Source organism: Mirounga angustirostris, unplaced genomic scaffold (assembly GCF_029215605.1).
Source record: "Mirounga angustirostris isolate CCGP_5_RB_7025 unplaced genomic scaffold, mMirAng1.0.hap1 SCAF_6, whole genome shotgun sequence".
NCBI classification, from domain to species: domain Eukaryota; kingdom Metazoa; phylum Chordata; class Mammalia; order Carnivora; family Phocidae; genus Mirounga; species Mirounga angustirostris.
In genome coordinates this window covers 91,120,983-91,145,185 of record NW_026991714.1, presented here as the reverse complement: position 1 = coordinate 91,145,185, position 24,203 = coordinate 91,120,983, and the positions used below count along the sequence as shown (strand labels likewise).

Here is a 24,203-nt window from a genome sequence, read left to right as displayed (position 1 = left end):
CATACAAGGTATCAATAGTCTTCTGAAAATACAAATATTAAGTGTTTAGTATTTTAAAATGTAAGACTATTAGGGGGATGGAGAGGGTAGACAGGGAATCATATCAGAATAATTTCAACTTTCTTAAAATCTGAACATTTTACAAGTTACCATGTAAAGAACATATAATTAATGCACATTAGCACAGGATACCTTAAAGACTGGATTTTAATAAATATTTACATGTTTTCATGTCCCAGATTTATAGCATTACTAAATCATTTTTTAAAAACTTTATTATTAAAACCACTCACCTTCTCCAATTTTCTCTATTTTGGTATAATCTTCCATAGTTAATCAGCAGATTTGGTAGATCCTAAAATGAGAGGAAAAGCTGATTTGATCTCATGCCACTAACTCAAAAGGTGGTTTTTTTAATGAGATACAATATGTAAAGCATTTTCCAGTGTCTAGTGCAGTATTAATTTTCCATAAATATTAGTTATGTTAAAACAACACTTACAAAGGAAAGGACTTCTGCAATAAGATTTTTCCATCTTTGTTAGCTCTTAAAACACTAGATCTGTATATCTTAACCAGCGTAATATTTAGCTTCTTCCAGTCAAATTAACCCTCAAATTCAGCTATCAACTTATCTATCCCTTCCAAACAAAAACCAGAAGTATGTTTTCTTTATGTAACACTTCTAAGGAGCACCAATGTGTGTCAGTTATACCCAAACACTTCCACAAATAATGTTATTGGACTCAATTTGTACTTTACATTTTTTTTTGAAGAAAATTCAAAAGGAAAAATATTTAAAGACACAAACAGAGAGCTAATGTGGCCACACTGCTCACCCATTAGCAAGATTGCTCAAATGTCAGTTGAAATGCTGACAAGGAGACATTCAAGACTTCCTCAGCTGAGAAGTTGGCCATTGAAACATCTTCAGAAGCCCAAGCATAATTACTCTGATTTTCTAACACACTCATCACTAAAATCATATATGAAGGTCACTGAGTAATTGACACTTAAGTTCTATTTCTCCCAGTCATCTTCAAAATCATTCCAGAAGTAGAGACAAACCTTTTTAAATGAACAAAATTGCACTACACTGGCCACGAGTGCCAATCTTAGATATTTTTTATTTCAATTTTACAAAACGGCAATAATTAGGATAATCACCTTTTTCTACAATATCCAGATTTACTATGCCTAAAGAACAGTAAAATTGTTGAGCTCACTTTGAACAATAAATTTCAAAGCTGGGTTTCATTCCCCTCTCTCCATTTTCCTGTTCTAACAATTTAATATAAAGGATGAAGCTTTAAAATGCCTTTTGAATGCCTTCTGAGGCTCTGTACTACTAGCAGCAGTATGTAAAACACCAACAGCTTCATCTCCTATCTAGAGACCTCCAGGTCTTTAAAGGAAGCAAGACGTGCACATTGGTAACCCTAGTATTAAACAAAAATTAAGGGATACTAAAACACACATATACGTATCTCTCGGCATTTCTTAGCTTTCCGCCTTGCATAGTATTTAACAGTCACCAAGCATAAAAGAAAAACGAAAAAATCCAAATTCCCTCTGGTTCTATCCTTGGCCAGGTGTTCTTAAAAGCTCTGGGGGCACAAGGGCCTTGGGCACGGAGGGAAGTCCGAGAAGGCCCACAAGTCAGTTCATCCGATCGGTGTTCCGGGACGGCCCGGCTTTGGGAACCGGCGTGGGTACCTGACCCAGGTGCGGTCTGGCTTTCCACCCCCGGAGGCTAGAGCAGAGCGCACGCGGGACCGGCCGGAACCGCAGGGCCTAGGACGGAGCCTGGAAATCCGCGTCGTCGAACCAGTGCAAGGGTTTGGCTTCACGCAGGACCCGAAAGTCTCCTCAGCCAGGTCGGCGGCCTCTTCGCGAGAACTGCCCACCGCGACCCCAGACTGCAACTCCGAGGCCAGGGCAGCCCCTGCCCTCCCCGCGGTATGCCCGCCGGGTCTGGGCTCCCGCGAGCCTTCCGGGAAAGCCGGGCCCCGGCGTCGCTCACACGCCCAGGCCCCCGGGGCCCGAGTGAAGGCGCGGCCTAGCTTCCAGAGGCCCGGCCCCGCGCAGACCCCTGCTGCCCAGTCCGGCCTCCTAATACCACCCGGTTCCTCAATACTCCTTCTCCGGGGTCTCCGAGCAGGCCCCCGCCGAGTAGACGCCCCGTAGGCATGACCCTGACCTCAGCAACTCTACCCGGCTTATTATCCCGCGACGAAAGCGGCGGCGGCTACCACGTCGGCGTCGCTCTTGCCTCAACTTCCAAGAGCCAGCTTTGCAGCTAAGTGCGAGCTGTTTCAAACTCACCGCGCTAAAGGGCCCGGGGCCACCAATCAGGTAGTCCGTAGACTTTCAAAGGAGCCAATCGGAGCCCAGCGACGCTTGGTGCTGGGCTTCCCGGGTGGCTGAAGCGCGAAAGAGAGTGGAAACGGCGGCTGGAGAAAAAGCAAGAGGGCGGGCGCCAACTGAGTCTGAGCGCAGGCGCTTTCTTTCATCGCAGGGGAGCGTCGTCCTACTGTTTCTGGTCGTCGGAAATCTACTGTTCGCCATGGGTCGGGTTTTTACCCTTCCAGTATTGGCACAATTAAAACTTACTGCACTCAAATATCTCATCACAACACTGATACTACATTTACATTCAGATTCCATTATTTTCACTTCTAATACTTAAAGCTACTGTATATTTATGTTTTTCTAAGTGGATGATTTTCCGGCTGGGCCAAAGGAGCACATTTCACACACACACATATATATACTTTGTTTTTACCTTACTTTTTAAACTTTTTGTTTAAAATTCTATTTATTTAAAAATTCTGCTTATTTAAAAATTAAAAACAAAATTTCACATTTTTAAATTTTAAAATATTTCACATCAGAATTTTAGTTGTTTTTTAAAACAAAATTCACAATTCCAGGAGAGGGAAAAAAAAAAAGGGATCTAAATTATTTAAATAATAAGAGTATCAAAAACTCTCTCTCTCATTGCCCTCCACCATAACCTTAAGAGAGATGTCTGTGCTTGAACATCATTATTTAAGTTTTTAAGAAAATAAGAGTAAAATAGAAATGATAAGAAGAGTCCCCTAATAAGGGCTTCTCTTTGCACCACCCTTAATGGGATGTAGGACAAAGACTGATTACCATGAACTCTACAAAATACTATTAAAAGGCCCAGATTAGGTGCTCACTTGGGCAGCACAGTTGGTAAAACTGGAACTATACACAGAAGATTAGCCTGGTCCCTGCCCAAGGATGACACAAATTGGTGACGTGTTCCATTAAAAAAAAAAAAAAGACCCACATTAGGATAAAGAAGGGAGCTAGTATATCACATGCATTTAAGTGTTTAGTGCCCTTTTACACAGGGAGCAGCATTTGTCATCTGGCACTATTTGTGGTATGAACGCATGGCCTTAACAATTTTATGCTCCTAGGTGACAGAGAATATTTGGGATTCACATCGGAAGTAGGGGGTTCTGAAATCTCTGCCCAAACCTAAGAACTTTTAAAATTTACTTTTAAAATCCCAAATTCACATTTTAAATGAAAACTGACTACCCCAGAGAAGTGCTCTAGGGAAGAAAACTGTTCTCTGCCAGTTCAGGGTACTGATTTTAATGAGTACATATATATATATTCATCTTTGGGATGCCTTAGCGAGGCGTTCATTTTATAGCATCTAAAAACAGCTAGTAATTCATTATATCCATTCTACATTCAACATAAAGAAGACCACAAGCTTCCACAGCTGCGATGCTAGATTTTTCAATTTAACTCAGTTACCTTTGTTTTTAAACTTTCAGGGGTTATTGTAAATTCGTGCTATCGTCTTCGCAAATACAGTTTATTAATTCTTCGGGCCAACTTGAATTTAGCGTCTCTAAAGTACTTTACAGACACAAAATTAATCAGATACAATTCCTGCTGTAAGTGTTGGAGGTGGGAGAACACATGATTACTTAGAATTTTATTCTGGCATTTACACTGTAAATTACGCTATAAAGTGAGATGAGAACATAGAGGGGCAAATTACTAATTCGAACAGACATTGGAGAAAGAATTGTGGGGTGGAGCTTCCAAACAGGAAATTCCATGAGGTAAGCACTTAAAGTCTGCCCAGGGCATTCAGGGTGCCGCCATTGGAGGGTGCATGCCGTCTGCAGGTGCGCCGCCATTGGAGGGTGCAGGGTGTCCCCCAGTGTTAAGCAGGGAAGAGAGTTTGGAATGAGAATCTTGAAGAGCCCTGAATACTGTCCTAAGGGGTTGCACAGGAAAGGTGCAGAACTATTTTAGAACTATTCTCTAAGTGCTATGAAAAAACAACGGAAGAGGAGAGGGTGGAAAGCGATGTGCTACAAAAAATGTCATATTTATATTTTGGTAAGCTCCATTTAGGAAGAAAAAGAGCAGTTGGCGCTGCATATAAGCTTGTTCTGTTTTATTTTTAGAAACCAATATTGCTGTGGACTGAATTATGTCTCCCTCCACCTCAAATTCCTATATTGAAGCCCCACCCCTCACAGTGATAGTATTTAGAGATGGGTCCTTTGGGAGATAATTTGGTTTAAAGGAGATCATGAAGGTGAAGTCCTCACTATGGGATTAGTGCTCTTATTAGAAGAGAAACCAGAGAACTGGGTCACTCTCTCTCCTCCTTGTGAGGACACAGCAGGGAGGTGCCATCTATAAACCCTGAAGCCTCACCAGAACCCACCATGTGGGCACCTTGGTCTCAGACTTCCGGCCTCCAGAACTGTGAGGAAATACATTTTTGATGTATAAGCCACCCAGTTTATGTTATGACAGCCCAAGCTGACTAAAACAAGTATTTTTTCAGATAAAAATGTTAAGAAACATTTGCTTGTAAATACATAAAATAGCCTGGAAGGAGATGCAGCAAATAACAATGTGCCTGGAGGAGGAGTGCCTGGGGCACAGAGGTGGGGAGGGAGAATGTTTTATCTTTTGAAGTTTGAACCATGGGAATATATCACCTCGCCTAAAAATGGATGGATGGATGGATGGATGGATGGATGGATGGATGGATGGATGGATGGTTGGATGGATGGATGGATGAGGCCAAAGCCTCTTTTTTGCTACTGGATAAAATTCATAGAAGCTGCTGAAAAACTTACTCAAAAGGAGAAGACTGATCTCCCTTTACATAATTCAGAAAGTAAAGTGGTTGAAAAAAGCAAGACATGAAGTTTCAAGATCTTTTCATCACAGCTGAAAACATGGAACTATCACGGCTGTTCCTGAGTTAGGCATTTTTCTAATTAGAAAAGTAATGTGTTTTTTTGTAAAATGTTCAAACAATTCCGTAGTAAAAGTTTTTCATATATAACCTACATGTTCCCACACTCATTCCTCCAACTAAAGAGACAGAAAGAGAAATCACAGGTAAGCTTTTGGCATCCATACTTTAAATCCACCTGTGTCAACTTATCTCAATCTTTCACTGGAAATTCAGGAACCAGGGATGGGGTAGGGAGGAGAAATTCATTCATCAACCAATGAGGATCAAAGAGAGCAGGTGATCAGATAGGTGTCATCCCATATAGGTAGGGAGCAAATGCTTACAGTGTAATAAGTAAAGGCTGCTCTTTGCAGAACATGGTGGTTGCTAGGAGTAGTTGTGAGTGTGGTGGAGGGCAGAGGAGTCAGGCAAGGCTTCACAGCAGAGGTAGGTTCTAAACTGAGACTTGAGGAATGAAGAGTTTGCCAAGCAGACACATGCATGAAGAGAGATTTATGGTCTACTGAGAAGAAATAATAAGGCATGTTTGATGGACTGAAATTAATTCAGTATTCCTGGAACGTAAATGGAGTTTGGGGGGGCTAGAGAAAGGATCAGAGAAATGATGTTATGGAGTTAGGCAATATCCATACCTGGGAGGGCCTTTCAGGGTCCCACCAAAGGATCTGGATGGAGGATGGAATTGAAAAAAAAAAATGTGAGTAGGGGGTGACAAAGTCAGATGTGGGATTAGGAGGGAAAAGTCACTGAAGAGATCTGAGGAGGGACAATGAGGTAGCATCAGAGCCAGGAGACCAGTGGAGGGCTCTGCATCTTTCCCAACACGGGCTGAACTAGGGCAGTGGTGGTCAGTTTGAAAAGGAGGAAATGACGATGAGCTATTTTGAGGAGCTAGAACTATAAGACCTGAGGGGTGGATTGGGTGTGTTGACTAAAGGAGAAAGAGTCATGAGGGATGACTAGGGTCTGTGTTTGACAATGGGTGGATGCAACTACAGTTCTGGAGAGAGGCTGAGGGATACTTATGGTGGGGAGGGAGTGCAGGGAGTGGGGCGGGGGGACTGCTGATTTGGGCATGTTGATTGTGAGGTACCAGTATAATATCCATGTGGCCGTAGATGGACAAAGGTAGATGTAGGTTCCAGGAGGCCTGAAGTATTTATCATTTGGAGACCCTTTTAAAGAAAAAGAATGCTAGATTCAGTGCAATAGGGAATATATTTTGAGAATAAGAAATTGTAAAATTACAAAATTTTAAAAGTTGAAAAGTGCCATAAAATCACAAAATTCATAGAAAATTATATTTTTATTAATCGCCTGACATATTCCTTATAATGCTTTTTGTCCTACATTTTTGGGGAGCAACAACTTTTGGAATCCATATTTTAAATGCTTATTCATCCTTTTGGCTGGCAAATTCTTTATCTTTGTCTCTTTATATGAAACATAATTTTGTAATATTTACTATGAAGAGAAAAAAGATAATTCAGTCTTTCCTATAACATGGTTAATCCGAATTGGCTTCTTATTATGATTAATTATTTCAAAAAAGTTTTTATGACTTCTTACCTCATTATTGATAACATCATGTAGATTTTTAGAATTTCTATTAAATTTGAAAAAACATTTATCAAGTTTCTTTCACATATGAGCTGTTTCTGTGACTGCTCTAAGCTTATGCCCTACATTCTAAAGATTCCAGATTCCAAAAATTGTCTGATGCATTTATAGCTGTTCATGCTGTGTTAATAAGTGCATTCCTGGGGCGCCTGGGTGGCTCAGTTGTTAGGCATCTGCCTTCGGCTAGAGTCATGATCCCAGGGTCCTGGGATCGAGCCCCACATCAGGCTCCCTGCTCCACGGGAAGCCTGCTTCTCCCTCTCCCACTCCCCCTGCTTGTGTCCCTGTTCTTGCTGTGTCTCTCTCTGTCAAATAAATGAATAAAATCTAAAAAAAAAAAAAAAAAAATAAGTGCATTCCTGACACAAGAGAAGTTCAGTTTGGATGAGGTAATGATATAATTTTACGCATCTGCTAATTGGAAGAATTTCTCACAGGTTAGCTTCTCCTGTATTACCCACGACCCACTTACTTCCAGTTCAGATAAGATCTCTGACCCTATACCTTTATTTCCACATGCCAAGAGAATTCACAGAATGGGTAGGAGGAGTATTTCCAGAAGCTGTTGCTATATTAGGACTGCTGGCAAAGACTTGGAAGCGCTGGGGATAAATAACTAGATACCACTAACCCTCAACTAACTGTATCCTCAGCTCAAATTCCCCTGAGCTGAATCCCCACAATGTTCTGGTCCCGCCAGTACCACTGGGCAGGTGGGAAATGGCGACTAGTGGGGAGTTGAACTGGAAAGAAACAACAGCCTTAAAGACCTGTGGCTAACCTACCTTATTTTATGCATTTTTCAAAAATCTATGATTATGTGAACACCTGTCTCAGAGCCCTGGAAGGGGCCTGTGCTAAGGCAGGATCCTGACACTTAAGCTTCATGAGATTCATGGTGAGTCTAACTGTTAAACTGCAAACAATTTTAAACATAATTGGGCCAGGAGAAGTGAGCGGGGCTGTTGAGATGATCAGGATTATTGTTTTAGTTGAATCTCTGAGGTGTTTTTGATAATTTTTTTTAGGGACTCCTTAAATTTTATCACAATACTGCCTATGCCTAAAATAGGCCCTTCTGCCGAACTAAAAATTTACAGTGAGAAGTAATTCTTTAAATCTTGATCTTTGGGGCCCCTGGGTGGCTCAGTCGTTAGGCGTCTGTCTTCGGCTAGGGTCATGATCCCGGGGTCCTGGGATCGAGCCCCACATCGGGCTCCCTGCTCAGCGGAAAGCCTGCTTCTCCCTCGCCCACTCCCCCTGCTTGTGTTCCCTCTCTCGCTGTGTCTCTCTGTCAAAATAAATAAATAAAATCTTAAAAAAAAAAAAATCTTCATCTTTGTAAAGTTGTCCCAGGGCAAACGGATTATGGATCAGTAAGTTAAGGAATTAATATAAAAGTTTATTTTCTAATGGTGTTAAACAAATGAAATTCTAATTTAACTCAATAAACTGTCATCTAGAATGATACAAGCCTGGGGTTTCACCTGGAATATTCTGCTTCATTTTAAATGTTTACTATAATTGACAGATTCCAAAGAGCAGAGCGGCAGTAACACACTCCTACTGTTAAAATGATACAGATGAAACATAATTTACTCTTTCTTCAAAAATGAGGCAGGCACTTTCAGGGATGACAGGACATTTTTTTTTTTTTTTTAAGATTTTATTTATTTAACAGAGAGAGACACAGCGAGAGAGGGAACACAAGCAGGGGGAGCGGGAGAGGGAGAAGCAGGCTCCCCGCGGAGCAGGGAGCCCGACGCGGGGCTCGATCCCAGGACCCTGGGACCATGACCTGAGCCAAAGGCAGACGCTTAATGACTGAGCCACCCAGGCGCCCCAGGGTTGACAAGAAATTAAACTCTTTCAGTTCCACTCACCAAATATTTGAGTGTTTTCTGTTCACCTGGCATTATTTGGGGGCCACTAAAGATACAAAGATGAATTAGACTATCTTTCCTCCTTGAGCTTGAGAAGAGGCATTTCTTTTAGATTAACTAGTTAAATATCTTCCTTCAGCTGATACTTTGAACTAAGTACTAAGGGAATACAAAGTAAAGTGATGTCACATCCAGATAGACAAAAAGGGAAAGATATCTGCTGTTTCAACAACATTTGGTAACTATATGGAGCCCTTACTATGTCCCAAGTGCTGGCTTAAATAATGAGCATACAAACAAGAATCAGACCCAAGCCTGCCTTTCAAAGCTTCAGGGTCCAGATGGGGAAACAAGTAAAAAGAAAAGAACTTTCAAAGAGGGAAGTAGACCATTTTATTCAACAGACAAAACAAAAACTTGTTCCTACTCCAGGGATCATATTTGAGTCTTTCCACAGCCCATCCCAAACCACAGACTCAAAATGCGAGGTAGGGCCCTCAACTCTATGGTCAATTAATCTTCAAGAAAGCAGGAAAGAATATCCAATGGAAAAAAGACAGTCTCTTCAAATGGTGTTGGCAAAATTGGACAGCCATATGCAGAAGAATGAAACTGGACCATTTCCTTACACCACACACAAAAATAGACTCAAAATGGATAAAAGACCTAAATGTGAGACAGGAATCCATCAAAATCCTAGAGGAGAACCCAGGCAGCAACTTCTTGCTAAACACATCTCCAAAGGCAAGGGAAACAAAAGCAAAAATGAACTATTGGGACTTCATCAAGATAAAAAGCTTTTGCACAGCTAACAGTTGATAAAACCAAAAGACAAACAATAGGATGGGAGAAGATATTTGCAAATGTCTTATCAGATAAAGGACTAGTATCCAAAATCTATAAAGAAGTTATCAAACTCAACACCCAAAGAACATAATTCAATCAAGAAATGGGAGGAAGACATGAACAGACATTTCTCCAAAGAAGACATACAAATGGCCAACAGACATATGAAAAAATACTCAACATCACTTGGCATCAGGGAAATACAAATCAAAACCACAATGAGATAGAATGTCACACTGGTCAGAATGGCTAAAATTAACAAATCAGAAAAGGACAGATGTTGGTGAGGATGTGGAGAAAGGGGAGCCCTCTTACACTGTTGATGGGAATGCAAAATGGTGCAGCCACTCTGGAAAACAGTATGGGGGTTCCTCAAAAAGTTAAAAATAGAGCTACCCTACAATCCAGCAATTGCACTACTAGGTATTTATCCAACAGATACAAACATAATGATTTGAAGGGGCACCTGCACCCCAATGTTTATAGCAGCAATGTCCACAATAGCCAAACTATGGAAAGAGTCCTGATGTCCATCAACAGATGAATAAAGAAGATGTGGCTTATATATACAATAGAGAAAGACAATTATATGATTTTACTCATACATGGAATTTAAGAAACAAAACAGAGGAGCATAGGGGAAGGGAGGGAAAAATAAAACAAGATGAAATCAGTCAGGGAGACAAACCGTAAGAGACACTTAATCATAGGAAACAAACTGAGGGTTGCTGGAGGGGCGGGAGGTGGAGGGAATGAGGTAACTGGGTGATGGGCAATAAGGAAGACACGTGATGTAATAAGCACTGGATATTATATAAGACTGATAAATCATTGAACTCTACCACTGAAACTAATAATACACTACATGTTAATTAATTGAATTTAAATTTTAAAAATTGTGGCAAAAAGAATGTGAGGCAGGAGGAGAACTATTGAAGCTGTGCTCTCCCAACAAAAAGCCCTCCAGGAATGGCTGTACCATCACAGTAGTTAAAAATTCAGGATCATTGGGGCGCCTGGGTGGCTCAGTCAGTTAAGCAGCCAACACTTGATTTTGGCTCAGGTCATGATTTCAGGGTGCTGAGATTAAGCCCCGAATCAGGCTCCCGCTCAGTCTGCTTGAGATTCTCTCCCTCTGGTCCTTCCCCTGCTTGTGTGCTCATTCTCTCTCTAGAAAAAGCTGATGTTATCCATTTAAATGGGAATTGAAGGAGAGGAGCCTGCCCGGAACATCTGGGAAGGACACAGCATATGCAACAAACAGCACAGTGTCAAAGAGGCACCTGGCATGCAAAGGATTGACGAAGGGAGTTTGGTAAAGCTGAATGAAGAGTGCATTTGAACTAATTTTTGAAATATAAACCCAACTTTGGCAAAGAGAAATGGAAGAAGGACGTTGGTGGGAATGATTAGGTGGGAGACATTCTAGGCAGAAAGAGGAAAAACAATGGGGCAGGTTTGGATTTGGCTGGAGGGTAAAGTGAGATAGGAGATAAAGAGACAGAAGAGGGGAAAGAAGAGTTAGATTCCTATTGTGAAGGGTTTTAGAAGTCACTGCAGGGAAGTTTACCTACAGCACTTCCAACAATCCAAGGGGAAGGACTAAAGGTTTCTTGGTTTGATTGAGCAGGGGAGTGACAGGATCACATTTTGTATTTAAACAGGTTAATCTGGCAGTACTATACAGAAAGGACGAGTGTGGGAAAGAGAGGGCAAGAATGGCAGCAGAAAGGTAATTCCCTCCAGGAGTTTATCATATCTAACGCTGGGACCAACTCCATAAAGCTGAAATTTATAAATCTCTGTATACGTGGTGTATTAGTAATCTGGAGGCAATGCTGTAAAGGATATTGTGACTATGATACCACTAGAGGGTAGTAGAGACAAATTGGTAAAATAGATGAAGCCGCTCTCATCCCTACCTGCTACAAACCAAGTATTTTTCTTCTTGTCCATATTTTGTAAAGGTTGCAGCTTAATTCAGTTATCCCATGACTGAGAAAAATATGACAAGTACATTTAGTAGGTTGTAGCTCTAGACAAGTTAATAAATTCAACATATCCATTTTCAGAAGGCAATAAAGCTGAATTGGCCAGACCGGAAAACTAGTTGGCATTTAGCCTTTTAACAATAACCAATATCTCATTATGGCCTTGAATGGACACTCTCCTTTTAAATTGAATCCTGAACAGTACATCCAAGTCTCTTAACTGATTGTGCTTAAAAAAAAAAAAAGATGACAATAATGAAGAAGACAAAAGTAGGATTGGTAAAGTTAATTTCAATATGTACTCTTGGTTAGATAATATAAGTTGAAAAAAGCGTATCTTTGGTATACTCATTTTCAGATAAAATCCTAAAATATATACTGCTATATTTTATACACATATACACACACATACAGATTTCCTTTTGGAAAGTAATACAGCAATGAAGAGCCATAATGCTCATACTGTTTTTTTTTTTAACTTAATATTTCTCTAACATTATTTTGTCATAAGGACATAATTCTATACAAATAAGTCATATACCTGAAAAAAATTTATTATGTTGTAAGAACATTTTCTAGAATAAAAAAAATTTAGAGCCAACCTAGAAGTCTAATAGGGAAATGGGTAAATACATAAATTATGGTATTTCCCTTTATCAAATACCACACACTCAGACACATACACTGTGATTGCAAGTTTATTTAAGAGCATGAACTTATACTAGAAGGAAATAGACACAGATTGTTCTCTTAGGGTAATGGGATGTGTGGTCATTTAAAAACATTGCCATTCAACTAGTTTTGTGCTGTTTTTACAATGACCACACGTCAAAAGGAAAGAATATGCTGCCACTATCATTTTACTTATAATTTCAAGGTACTGCCATTTAACACTTTTCAAAGCTTCACAGTGTAAAGATCACTATATATTAAACCTTTAATCAGAATAACTCTCTTCAGTTACCTTAAAAAAAAAAAAAGAAAGAAAGAAAGAAGGGAGGGAAGGAGGGAGGGAGAAAGGAAGGAACTAAAATGAGACTTCTAGAATATACCTGCTATTTATCTACAAACAAAATATCTCTGGGGTAAAATATAGTATTTTAAAAGATCTGTGGGCCCTTTTACAAAGATGGTGCAAAAGGCTAAGAAGGAAGCCCCTGCCCCTCCCAAAACTGAAGCCAAAGCAAAGGCTTTGAAGGCCAAGAAAGTGGTGCTGAAGGCATCCATAGTCACAAAAAAAAGATCTGCACGTCACCTACATTCCCACTGCATCTCAGAAGGCAGCCCAAATATCCTCGAAAGAGAGCCCCCAGGAGAAACAAGCTTGATCACTATGCCATCATCAAGTTACTCCTGACTACTGAGTCGGCCATGAAGAAAATAGAAGACCACAACACACTTGTGTTCATTGTGGATGTCAAGGCCAACAAGTACCAGATCAAACAGGCTGTGAAGAAGCTCTACAACACTGATGTAGCCAAGGTCAACACCTTGATCAGGCCTGATGGAGAGAAGAAGGCATATGTTCCACTGGCTCCTGACTATGATGCTTTGGATGTTGCCAACAAAATTGGGATCATCTAAACTGAGTCCAGCTGGCTAAATCTAAATATAAAATTTTTCACCAAAAAAAAGGAGAAAGATCTGTGGGGGTGCCTGGGTGGCTCAGTCCATTAAGCATCTGCCTTGGCTCAGGTCATGATCCCAGTGAGCTCCCTATTGGGCTCCCTGCTCAGTGGAGAGCCTGCATCTCCCTCTTCCTCTGTTGCTCCCCCCACTTGTGTGCTCTCGCTCTCTGTCAAATAAATAAATAAAATCTTAAAAAATAAATAAATAAAGGATCTGTGACTACCTTCCTCAATAGCTTAAGGAAAGGAATACAAAAAGGCTAGCAGAGCAAACAGAAATTTAAAAATTTAAAATTTGTCCAATACCATATGATTTCACTCATATGTGGAATTTAAGAAACAAAACACATGAACATAGGTGAAGGGAAGGAAAAATAAAATAAGATAAAAACAGAGAGGGAGACAAACCATAAAAGACTCTTAACTCTAGGGAACAAATTGAGGGTTGCTGGAGGGAAGGAGGGTGGAGGAATAATTGGGTGATGGGCATTAACGGGGGCACTTGAAGTAATGAGCACTGGGTGTTATATGCAACTGATGAATCACTAAATTCTACCCCTGAAACTAATAATACACCATATGTTAACTAACTTGAATTAAATAAAAATAAATAAATAAAATGAAATTTCTCTGTATTTCAACATCAAATAGACAAGTTTTGGTGTAGGAGCAGAAGCTCTGCAGACTTGTTCAGTCAGGAAAATGTCCAAGTTGAACATCCTCTTCCATCTTTAAAAACATAAACTCCAAAACTAAAAATAAACTCATCTTCATTTTAATGGCTTCTAAATACTTGTAATGGCAATAATCATAGAATTTTTAAATAGTAAAATGGTAGAGTCGATGAGAATTAGAGATCATCTAATGAGAAATGAACAGTGTTAAGGAGATTCAGTGTTTACATTTACCAATGTTCAGAGTTTCACATTTTATTTAAGTTCCTGATAATAAACAGTGTAACTTTGTCATATGTAGGAAATACACATATGTATATATTAAAATATGTGTGTGTGTAGATCAATAGACAGATAAAGTAAATCAATTTAAATGTTTCAGTATGGTAACAATAGCTACATTTAAGACATTCAGCGGTGCCATGAGCTGTGCTAAGAACTTTAAATGGACTATCTTTAAAGGTAGAATAATCCTGCTGATAAAGATTCTGCTTCAGATGAGGAAACTGAGTTGTAGAGAGATCTAATATTTGCCCCATGTCAGACAGCTAATAAGAGGTAGAATGGAGGCTTGAACCCAAGGATTTTCTGACTCCAAAGCACAGCTTCTCTACCACCGTGCAGTCTTCCACTTAGATGCAATAAAATAAATATACACTCTAAGATGATAAATTGTTGGAAATATTATTAACACTAATTTTGTTAAATAGAAATTATATATTTAGTCTTCTTATACTGTGTATCTTCATGATAATTTCATCCCTACTAGTGTCTCCTTAAAGAACAGTGGAAGTGTATCATTTTCTTTAAATAAGAATGTGATTAAACAAGATTAAATCATTGGTTAATGGTAGAGTATTTAAAATAGTTGTTCCTTGTTCTTGGAACACTACAATTATTAGCTTCAGATGAAAGGGATGAAAAATTCAGAGCTCATTCTCAAATAGCTGTACATCCAGCTTTTCTCCCATCACTAGAATTTTCCACTCAGGGTACATGGTTATTTTCAGTGTTTCTGGGGGAGCAGGCTGGTGGTGACTTATGAACACAAATGTGGAATAATGTAATGCTTGGTTCATGACACAGTCTCATCGTTGGTGGATTTATGACCCTCTTTATTCATGTAATTATTAATTTATAGTAATATGTAATAAATATTCATGAAACCATAACCCAACATTAAACCTGCGACTTAACAGTACTCTACACACATGTGATCCTCTTTCCACTGTCATCTTGTTCTGCCACCACCTCAACCCCAGGTAATCGCCATCCTGAATCATCATTTCCTTTGCTGATATTTTTATTTGATTTTATTTTATCTATATGGTGTCAAAGAGAGTGTATATATGTGCTTCCCATCAATTTTTTATTTAAAAATTTTAAACCTACAAAAAAGTTAGGAATAATAATAATAAAACCCATATATACCCTTCTCCTAGATTCATCAATTATTATTATTTTGCCAAATTTGCTTTATCTTATCTTTTCTCTCCCTTCACCCCTTCCTCCCTCCTTCTCTCTCTTTCCCCTTACTGAGTTATTCATTCTCACATAAATTACAGACACAATGACTTTACCCCAAATGCTTAAGAATGTTTTCCTATATAACCAAACACCATTGTGATATCTAAAGAAAGTAACACTAATACTTTCCATAACACTTTCTAATATTCTATATGCTTTCAAATATCTATAATTTTCCCCAAAATTTAAATCTTTTGAAGATTTAAAAAAAAAATCTGAAATACAATCAAGACATAGGAATTGCATTTATGTCTCTTTAGTCTGTTTTAACACTGCCTTTGGCTTACTTTGTTTTTGTTTTTGTTTTATTTTTTATTTAAATTCAATTTAGTTTCAGAGGTAGAATTTAGTGATTCAACAGTTGCATATAACACCCAGTGCTCATTACTTCAAATGCCCTCCTTAATGCCCATCACCCAGTTAGTCCATCCCCCCACCCCCACCCCTCCAGCAACCCTGTTTTTTCCCTATCATTAAGAGTCTCTTATGGTGGGGCACCTGGGTGGCTCAGTTGGTTAAGCAACTGCCTTCGGCTCAGGTCATGATCCTGGAGTCCCTGGATCGAGTCCCGCATCGGGCTCCCTGCTCGGCGGGGAGTCTGCTTCTCCCTCTGACCCTCCCCCCTCTCATGTGCTGGCTCTCATTCTCTCTCTCTCAAATAAATAAATAAAATCTTTAAAAAAAAAAAAAGAGTCTCTTATGGTTTGTCCCCCTCTCTGTTTTCCTCCTATTTTATTTTTCCTTCCCTTCCCCTATGTTCATCTGTTTTGTTTCTTAAATCCACATATGAATGAAATCATATGTTATTTGTCTTTCTCTGTCTGACTTATTTCACTTAGCATAATACCCTCTAGTTTCATCAATGTCAAGATTTCTTTCTTTTTGATGGCTGAGTAATATTCCTGTGTGTGTGTGTGTGTGTGTGTATGGGGGGTATATATATATATATATATATATATATATATATACACACCCCATACACACACACCACATCTTCTTTTTTTTTATTCTAATGTTAATCCCCATACATTACATCATTAGTTTTAGATGAAGTGTTCCATGATTCATTGTTTGTGCACAACACCCAGTGCTCCATGCAGAATGTGCCCTCCTCAATACCCACCACCAGGCTAACCCATCCTCCCACCCCCCTCCCCTCTAGAACCCTGTTTGTTTTTCAGAGTCCATCGTCTCTCATGGTTCGTCTACCCCTCCGATTTCCCCCACTTCATTCTTCCCCTCCCTCTACCTTCTTCTTTTTTTTTTTTTCTTAACATATATTGCATTATTTGTTTCAGAGGTACAGATCTGAGATTCAACAGTCTTGCACAATTCACAGCGCTTACCAGAGCACATACCCTCCCCAGTGTCTATCACCCAGTCACCCCATCCCTCCCACCCTACCCCCCACTCCAACAACACTCAGTTTGTTTCCTGCGATTAAGAATTCCTCATATCAGTGAGATCATATGATACATGTCTTTCTCTGTTTGACTTATTTCACTCAACATAATACCCTCCAGTTCCATCCACGTCGTTGCAAATGGCAAGATCTCATTCCTTTTGATGGCTGCATAATATTCCATTGTATATATATATACCACATCTTCTTTATCCATTCATCTGTCGATGAACATCTCGGCTCTTTCCACAGTTTGGCTATTGTGGACATTGCTGCTATAAACATCGGGGTGCATGTACCCCTTCGGATCCCTACTTTTGTATCTTTGGGGTAAATACCCAGTAGTGCAATTGCTGGATCATATTTTACCCAACTTTTTAATCATTGTTGAATTTTTGACAGCCATATCTATCAATAGTTGAGATAAATATGTTGAAATCTTTCAATATGATAGTTGGATTTATCAAATTCTACCTGCGATTCTATCAAATTTTGTTTATCTTATTTGAGGATATTTTATTATGTACTTAACATATTTAGTTATACTACCTCTTGGTTAATGGAAACTTTCATCATTATATAGTAACCATACTTTTTTCCTAACAATGCTTTTGCTCTTAAACTGATGAAAGTTTTATATGAGAAATATATGTACTTTAAAATTTTCTGGTGGCCACATTGAAAGGTTAGAAAGAAAAAAAAAGAAAAAGAAAAACAAGGATAAAAAACAAAATAAATAAGTAAAAAGAAACAGGTGAAATCAATTTTATTTATTTTTTATTTATTTTTTCCCATTCCCTGAGGAAGTTGTTTGCTTGGTAGTTGAAATCAATTTTAATAATACATTTATTTAACCCAATATATTAAAAATGTTATCAATTAAACATATTATAGAAATAATTATTCATGAGATACCATACATTTCTTATTTTTTGTGGTAAGTCTTTGAAATTTGGTGTGTATAGAACACTTATGGAACATCTCAATTCAGACTAACCACATTTCAAGTGCTCAGGAGCCAAATGTGGCTAGTGCCTACCATATTGGACAATGCAGGTCTACATATTAGTGTAACAGCTTACATTTGGTTAATATTTGTCTGTAGCTTCTTTTTTCCTCTTTTACCTTGAAACATTCTGTATTCCTGAGCCCTGTGTCCTTGTAAAAGCCATATGCATTGTTTTATGGAGTTTAAAATATATATAAAATCTGTCATTTAAACTACTTTGAAATCAGGATTCACCTTACAATCAATGGAGAATTAACAATCTATGTCATCCAGGTGGTATTTGCACCATAGTTGTCATTGTCTGAAGCATCAAAAGTACCTGCATCTCTGAGCCTGGCTGGCTCAGCTGGTAGAGCATGCAACTTTTGATCTTGGGTTTGTGAGTTCAAGCCCCACATTGGGCCTAGAGCTTACATAAACAAACAAACAAACAAAAAGTACCCATATCAAAACTTGAAGAATGGATGTCAGTGTCTCAGAATCAAATCCCAGGTGAGCATAGTGGGACTGTCTTTTAGCCCCTAAGAAACAAATGGTTGTGGGAAAGGAGTGGAGAAAGTGTGAATCAGACATGTTTGGCAATATTCACAAAATAAGAGTAAACAAAATAGACTTTCTACATAACTGCAAAGCTGCCCTAAGAGCCCAGAACTGTGGCATTCAGTTCTTTTTTGGATTATTTTAGGAAATGCTGAGTCACCAATGTTCTTGATGGCACAAACCATAATATTGTATGGATATTGCCAAATGGAAAGGTGATTCATGAGGGTTGGGTGAATGTGATGAAATTTTAGAAACACTTTAATCAATTTATTTTGCTTCTATTTTACTTTTTATATGCACATAATAGTTATGTATGATAAATTACATGTCTAAATAAATCTAAAAGAGCTCTTTAAATTAGCATAAAATAAAGTCTAAGTGATCAGAAAGCTTTTGTCATAATTTAATTGATAGCATTTCTTCTTTTTTACTTAGATTTTCAAAATATAATATACCTTTTAGATTCGATGGCATGTTATATTTGATTAAACAAGGTTTCTAGATTTCAGTTTTGCTTTTATACAATATGATAACCTCTTTTAACTGCCAAGTTCTGTTCACTTATATTTATTATAATTATTAATTATTAAAATGATCTGTTTCTATAATTGCAATTTATTATTTCAAAATCTACCCCCTTTTTCTGTGCTTCTTTTAACCCTCTCATTATATATCTTGCCATTTTGGCATGCTCTCACATGCCTTTAATATCTAGAATATTAAATTTGGGGTATTTATGGATACGCTTTCTCTTGTCCTCCCTACTATATAGATATTATGGTGGACAGAATAATGGCCTCCAAAAGATGTCCACATCCTAATCCTTGAAACCTATGAATGTGTTTTGCCCTTACATGGCACAAAGGACTTTGCAAATGTGATTAAGTTTAAGGACCTTGAGATGGGGAGATTTTCCTGAATTATCCAGGTTGGCTCAATCTAGTCAACTGTCCTTAACAAATGTCCTTAAAAGTGGAAGGAGGCAGAGAGTCAGAGGAAAATATGACTATCTGGAAGGATGGTTAGAGAGATACAAGGTTGCTGGCTTAGAAGATGGTCTACAAGCCAAGGAATGCAGTAGCAGCTTCTAGAAGCTGGAAAAGACAAGGAAATGGATTCTCTCCTAGAGCTCCAGAAAGAAATGCAGCCTTGCTCTTCATCCCAGTGAAACATGTGTTGTACTGTTAACCTAGAAAGCTGTAAGATAATAAATTTATGTTATTTTAAGCCACTATATTTGTGCTAATTTGTTATATTAGCAAGAGAAAACTAATATAGATTTTTTTTTTTTAAGATTTTGTTTATTGCGGGGCGCCTGGGTGGCTCAGTCGTTAAGCGTCTGCCTTCGGCTCAGGTCATGATCCCAGGGTCCTGGGATCGAGCCCCACATCGGGCTCCCTGCTCAGCGGGAAGCCTGCTTCTCCCTCTCCCACTTCCTCTGCTTGTGTTCCCTCTCTCGCTGTGTCTCTCTGTCAAATAAATAAAATCTTTAAAAAAAAAAAAAGATTTTGTTTATTTATTTGACAGAGAGAGAGACAGCGAGAGAGGGAACACAAGCAGGGGGAGTGGGAGAGGGAGAAGCAGGCTTCCCGCCGAGCAGGGAGTCCGATGTGGGACTTTATCCCAGGACTCCGGGATCATGACCTGAGCCAAAGGCAGATGACCAATGACTGAGCCACCCAGGTGCCCCTAATATAGATATTTTAAAGTAAACACAAACTTTACAAAATATTTGAAGATCTTTATATATCTCATACTTTTTAGACTTGTTTCCTTTTATTTGTACTTTATCTAAAACTGTTTTCAGGGTGGGTCTTTCTGTTGTAAATATTCTGAGGCCTTAAACATCTGAGAAAGTTTTTACCATTAGCTGTTAAAAAATTCTAGATCCTTAATCTTTTTTCCTTTTTAAAAAATATATATTCACTCTTTCTGCAAGATTTAGAATTTCTTTTTCATATGACATTTTAAAATTTCAAATAGATCCAGGTGAAGGTTTTTTTTGTTTTTTGGGGTTTTTTTTCCTTATTTTGGGGCTTTATGGGCTTTTTGACTTGAAAATTTTGTCTCCATTATTTCTTCAGATATTTACTCCTCCCTATTTCTATTTTTCTCTATTTTGATGATAGTTTATACCCATATGTTAGCAGTTATATTCTTTCTTTTTGTTTCAGATTTTTAAAAAATTTTTAAGTAATCTCTACATCCAGTGTGGGGCTCAAACTCACAACAGCGAGATCAAGAGTTGCATGCTCCACCAACAGAGCCAGCTAGGCACCCAATTATATTCTTTCATATCATCTGGCTTTATTTTTATACTTTCTTTTGCCTTTTTCTCTCCTTCTTCCTTTGTTGAGAATTCCTCAATATGATCTTCCCATATGCTAGTCTCCTCAGCTGGATCCTCTTAATATTTATCCCCTCTAGTATGTTATTTATCCCATCGATTGTATTTCTCATAACAATTTTTTTGCACTTGTTTTTCTTTCTTTTTTTTTTTTTTTAAGATTTTATTTATTTATTCATGAGAGACAGAGAGAGAGAGAGAGAGAGAGAGAAGCAGAGGGAGAGGCAGGCTCCCAAGGAGCAGGGAGCCCGATGCGGGACTCGATCCCAGGACCCTGGGATCATGACCTGAGCCGAAGGCAGACGCTTAACCATCTGAGCCACCCAGGCACCCTGCACTTGTTTTTCTTTTTAAAATGTTTCTTTTTTTACACTTTTATTTTTCTTCTCTCTTTTTCTGTATGTGTATGTTTTAGACTTATTTTAAATTCTTTGTTGTTCTAACATATGCTTCTAAGGAAATTGGTAATCACTTGTTATTTTTCTTTCTAAATAGGTATCTGGTTATTTTAGCCTGTGAGCTCCTACTCTCCTAGAAGTGTTGCCTCCTTCATGTGCTGGGAAATGCCAAAGTCCATCCCTGACTGGGTGCTGGAAAGCGGGCTATGCCCCAGGGTAGAGAGCCCAGGCACCAAAGCCTCACAATTAATTATTTCTCTCTCCGTGAAAGGCAGGATGAGTCTGCTTTCAAGGGAAGTACTCCTTAGCCTGGGTAAGTGAGTCTGGGGAGTGTCAAGGGGGAGCAGTGGGGAAGTACCCACTCCAGACAGGTTGGTTCCCACTGTTTTCTCGCTTCCACCTGCAGAGCTCTTGTGTGCTGCACTTTGGTCCAGGATTCCCCCACAGCATCCTTGTGACTTCTACTTGTTCAGTGTAAGGTGACAAGAAGGGATGATGAGAATACACACTATGTAAGCCTGGACTCAGAGACTGTTTATCTCTGAATCCACAGGGACAGGATGGGGTTAACTCATGGTAAGGGGCCAATAAATAATTTTGTAGTGGAATAGAGATAAATTGGTTGAGGGTGGCACAAGGATGGTATTTACATATTGACTACAAATACATATTGGCTATCTAACAAAGAGTGAAGGTAGAGGGTAAGTCTATACAGGGAATTTGAAAAAAATATTAAGTTCGTTAGGTTATTTTACAGAAAAAGAAATTATTTGGTTTGTTATTCATACACACAGAAAAGTCAGACAAAAAGTACTTATTTACTAAACATACACATAATTTTATTTGACCTCTATGAGGCATTCGATGCTATTGGCAAAACTTTTTCTTTTGAAACTGTCTTAAAAGATGCATCCTTCTCAACACCAGCCTTCTTGTGGTGAGTGGTTTTCCTCTTACCCAGTGGTTTCAGCTTCCCCATGTCTTTCATTGGCTGATTTCTTTCTCTCTCTCATGGTTCCCAGGGTTTTATCCCAGGCACTCTCTTCTCACTCTATCTTCTTTCCTTGCTTGATCTTGTTGAACCCCAAGGTCACAGCTACCACCTACCTGATGGTGCACATTTCTAATCCTCACCTGTCCTCTGAGCTGCAGGCTTGTATCTACTGAATAGCTCCACCTGGTCCTCCTACTGGCATCTGAACCTCAGCTGTCTTCCTCAACCAAGTACAGTCTCTCCATTTCCACCCACTCCAGAAGTTTCAAGGTTGATCCTGACATTTTCCTCCCCAGCCACACCTAATTCAACATGTTCATTTTACCTTTTCGTTTATTCCCATTGTCACTACTACTTTTTTAGTTTGGGCTCTCATCAATTGTTAGGTCTACCATTTCAATAAATGCCTAGCTGGTTGTCCTCCCTCCAGTCTCTTGTCATTCTCCACAGCCATGTATGACTTTCTTTAAAATTATTCAGGAGCTCTCCATCATAGAGATAAGAAAGCCTTAGCTAATTAGCATACTACTCCACTTTCATCACAACACAGTCCCAGTCTATCTGATCTATCACATCTCCTGATATCCCCCATGCTTTACTCTGTGGTCCTGGAGGTTCAAAGAAATTGTGATTCTTCAAAACATATCATATTGCATTCTCTCTATCTGCAATGTCTACCTGCTTTGTTGACACTTCGTTGAGTGAGAAGGGTCAGCCAATGTACTGGCTGAGAAGAGGAGAAAGGCCTCAAGTTTAGCTGGTAGAAATGGAAGCAATATATTCAGTAATTTCAAGAAAACTGAAGGTCATCCAGAACACGAGAGAGAGCAGCTTTGAGGGTGGGAGGCAAGGAGAGGAAATAGAGTTATTAGTTCAAGTTTCATTGTCTATTATCCAGTTCTTGTTGACCTGGCAATGGGATCATCATCTAATGGTAATTGTACCATAATGAATAAAATCTACATGCAAATGAAATAAACAGTAATTAGGGATCTTGAACTAGTTACCATTTCTTGGAAGCATGTCAGGGGATGATTTTAGGAGGGGTCTGTGCTGTAAACAAAGAATGAAGTCATGGAGGGGAAGGAAATGGTTTATGTATATACAGGATTAACTTGATCCTGTGCTTGGGAGAGCTTTCTGGTATCATACACCTGTGTTTTCCCCACTATTTTTGGTCAGAGTCAGTGTAAACTTATAAAGCATGTGGTTGTAAATGTCTCTCATAGTCTAATCACATTTTTCTGTTTGGAAGGAAACCCCAGAAACCAAGAACCTAACTGGGGAAATGGTAGACACTCACTGTCCCGCATACGTTTGGAACAATCCAGGCAGTTTGCTCAGTGGCTTGCTCTTCCATCCTTCCATTACTCAGTAAGGAGGGACTAGTGGGGTGGAGGGGAGGGTCAAATTTATCCAAATCTATCCTGGGGATTAGAACAGGGAGCCAATGTACAAGAAACTTGTTTAAATGATATCTCCCCATAATGTAATCTATGCTACTATTTAAAAAAGAAAGCTGGAGGGAAGGAAGGAAAAAGAAAGAAAAAGTGTTTTATGTACAAAAATGGTATCATCTCCAATGGGAAAAAAGAACACAGAACATTGAGCATACTATGCTAGCTTTTGTTTTAGAAATGGGAAAAATATGAATAAATATGGAGTATTTGCTAATATTTGCATAACAACACTAAAAATTTACATAATAACCTAATTAAAATGGTTTCCAATGATGGAAGGAAATGGGAAACGAGATGAATGGATTCAGAGTGTTAGTAAGATATCTTAATTTGGTTTTTTATATTGTTTTCATATTTGAAAATGCAAATGTTTTATCTATTGAAAAAATAAAATAAGTTTAGTTGTTGCTGTATATTTGCTACCTTCCAGAAATAAATCAGAAAGAAATTACCAGACAATTGATTATCAGACAATTCGGGGAGAGGGAGGCTGGAGAGAGGGAAATGTTCATTACAGTATTGTTTCTAATAGAACAAAGAAAACTCAGACAAGTATCTGAATACAATAGTTTGCAATTATACAATGAACACATGGAACTACTA

The 24,203-nt window shown here is 38.8% G+C and overlaps 1 protein-coding gene, 1 non-coding gene and 1 pseudogene across 8 annotated transcripts in view; 2 read left to right on the top strand and 1 right to left on the bottom strand.

The window, feature by feature from the left end:
• CDK1 (cyclin dependent kinase 1) overlaps nt 1-2,470 on the bottom strand; it is a 97,674-nt gene extending 95,204 nt beyond the window's left edge. For 4 of the 7 annotated variants that reach the window (XM_064594674.1, XM_054508170.2, XM_064594671.1 and 1 more), the window contains exons 1-2: nt 2,201-2,331; nt 294-355 (exon numbers count right to left, since the gene is read on the bottom strand). In XM_064594674.1, coding sequence (XP_064450744.1) covers nt 294-330 — 37 coding nt within the window. In that variant the 5' untranslated portion in view covers nt 331-355; nt 2,201-2,331. Of the gene's footprint in view, nt 1-293; nt 356-2,200 lie in introns of all 7 variants that reach the window. The other 3 variants (XM_064594673.1, XM_045877894.3, XM_064594672.1) reach the window with 3 other exon arrangements.
• A 728-nt stretch (nt 2,471-3,198) lies between these two features.
• Nucleotides 3,199-3,303, top strand: LOC123847221 (U6 spliceosomal RNA). The gene has a single exon (XR_006791470.1). It is a non-coding gene; the product is annotated as a U6 spliceosomal RNA (small nuclear RNA).
• Nucleotides 3,304-12,747: 9,444 nt separating this feature from the next.
• Nucleotides 12,748-13,202, top strand: LOC123845461 (large ribosomal subunit protein uL23-like; annotated as a pseudogene).
• The last annotated feature ends 11,001 nt before the right edge of the window (nt 13,203-24,203 follow it).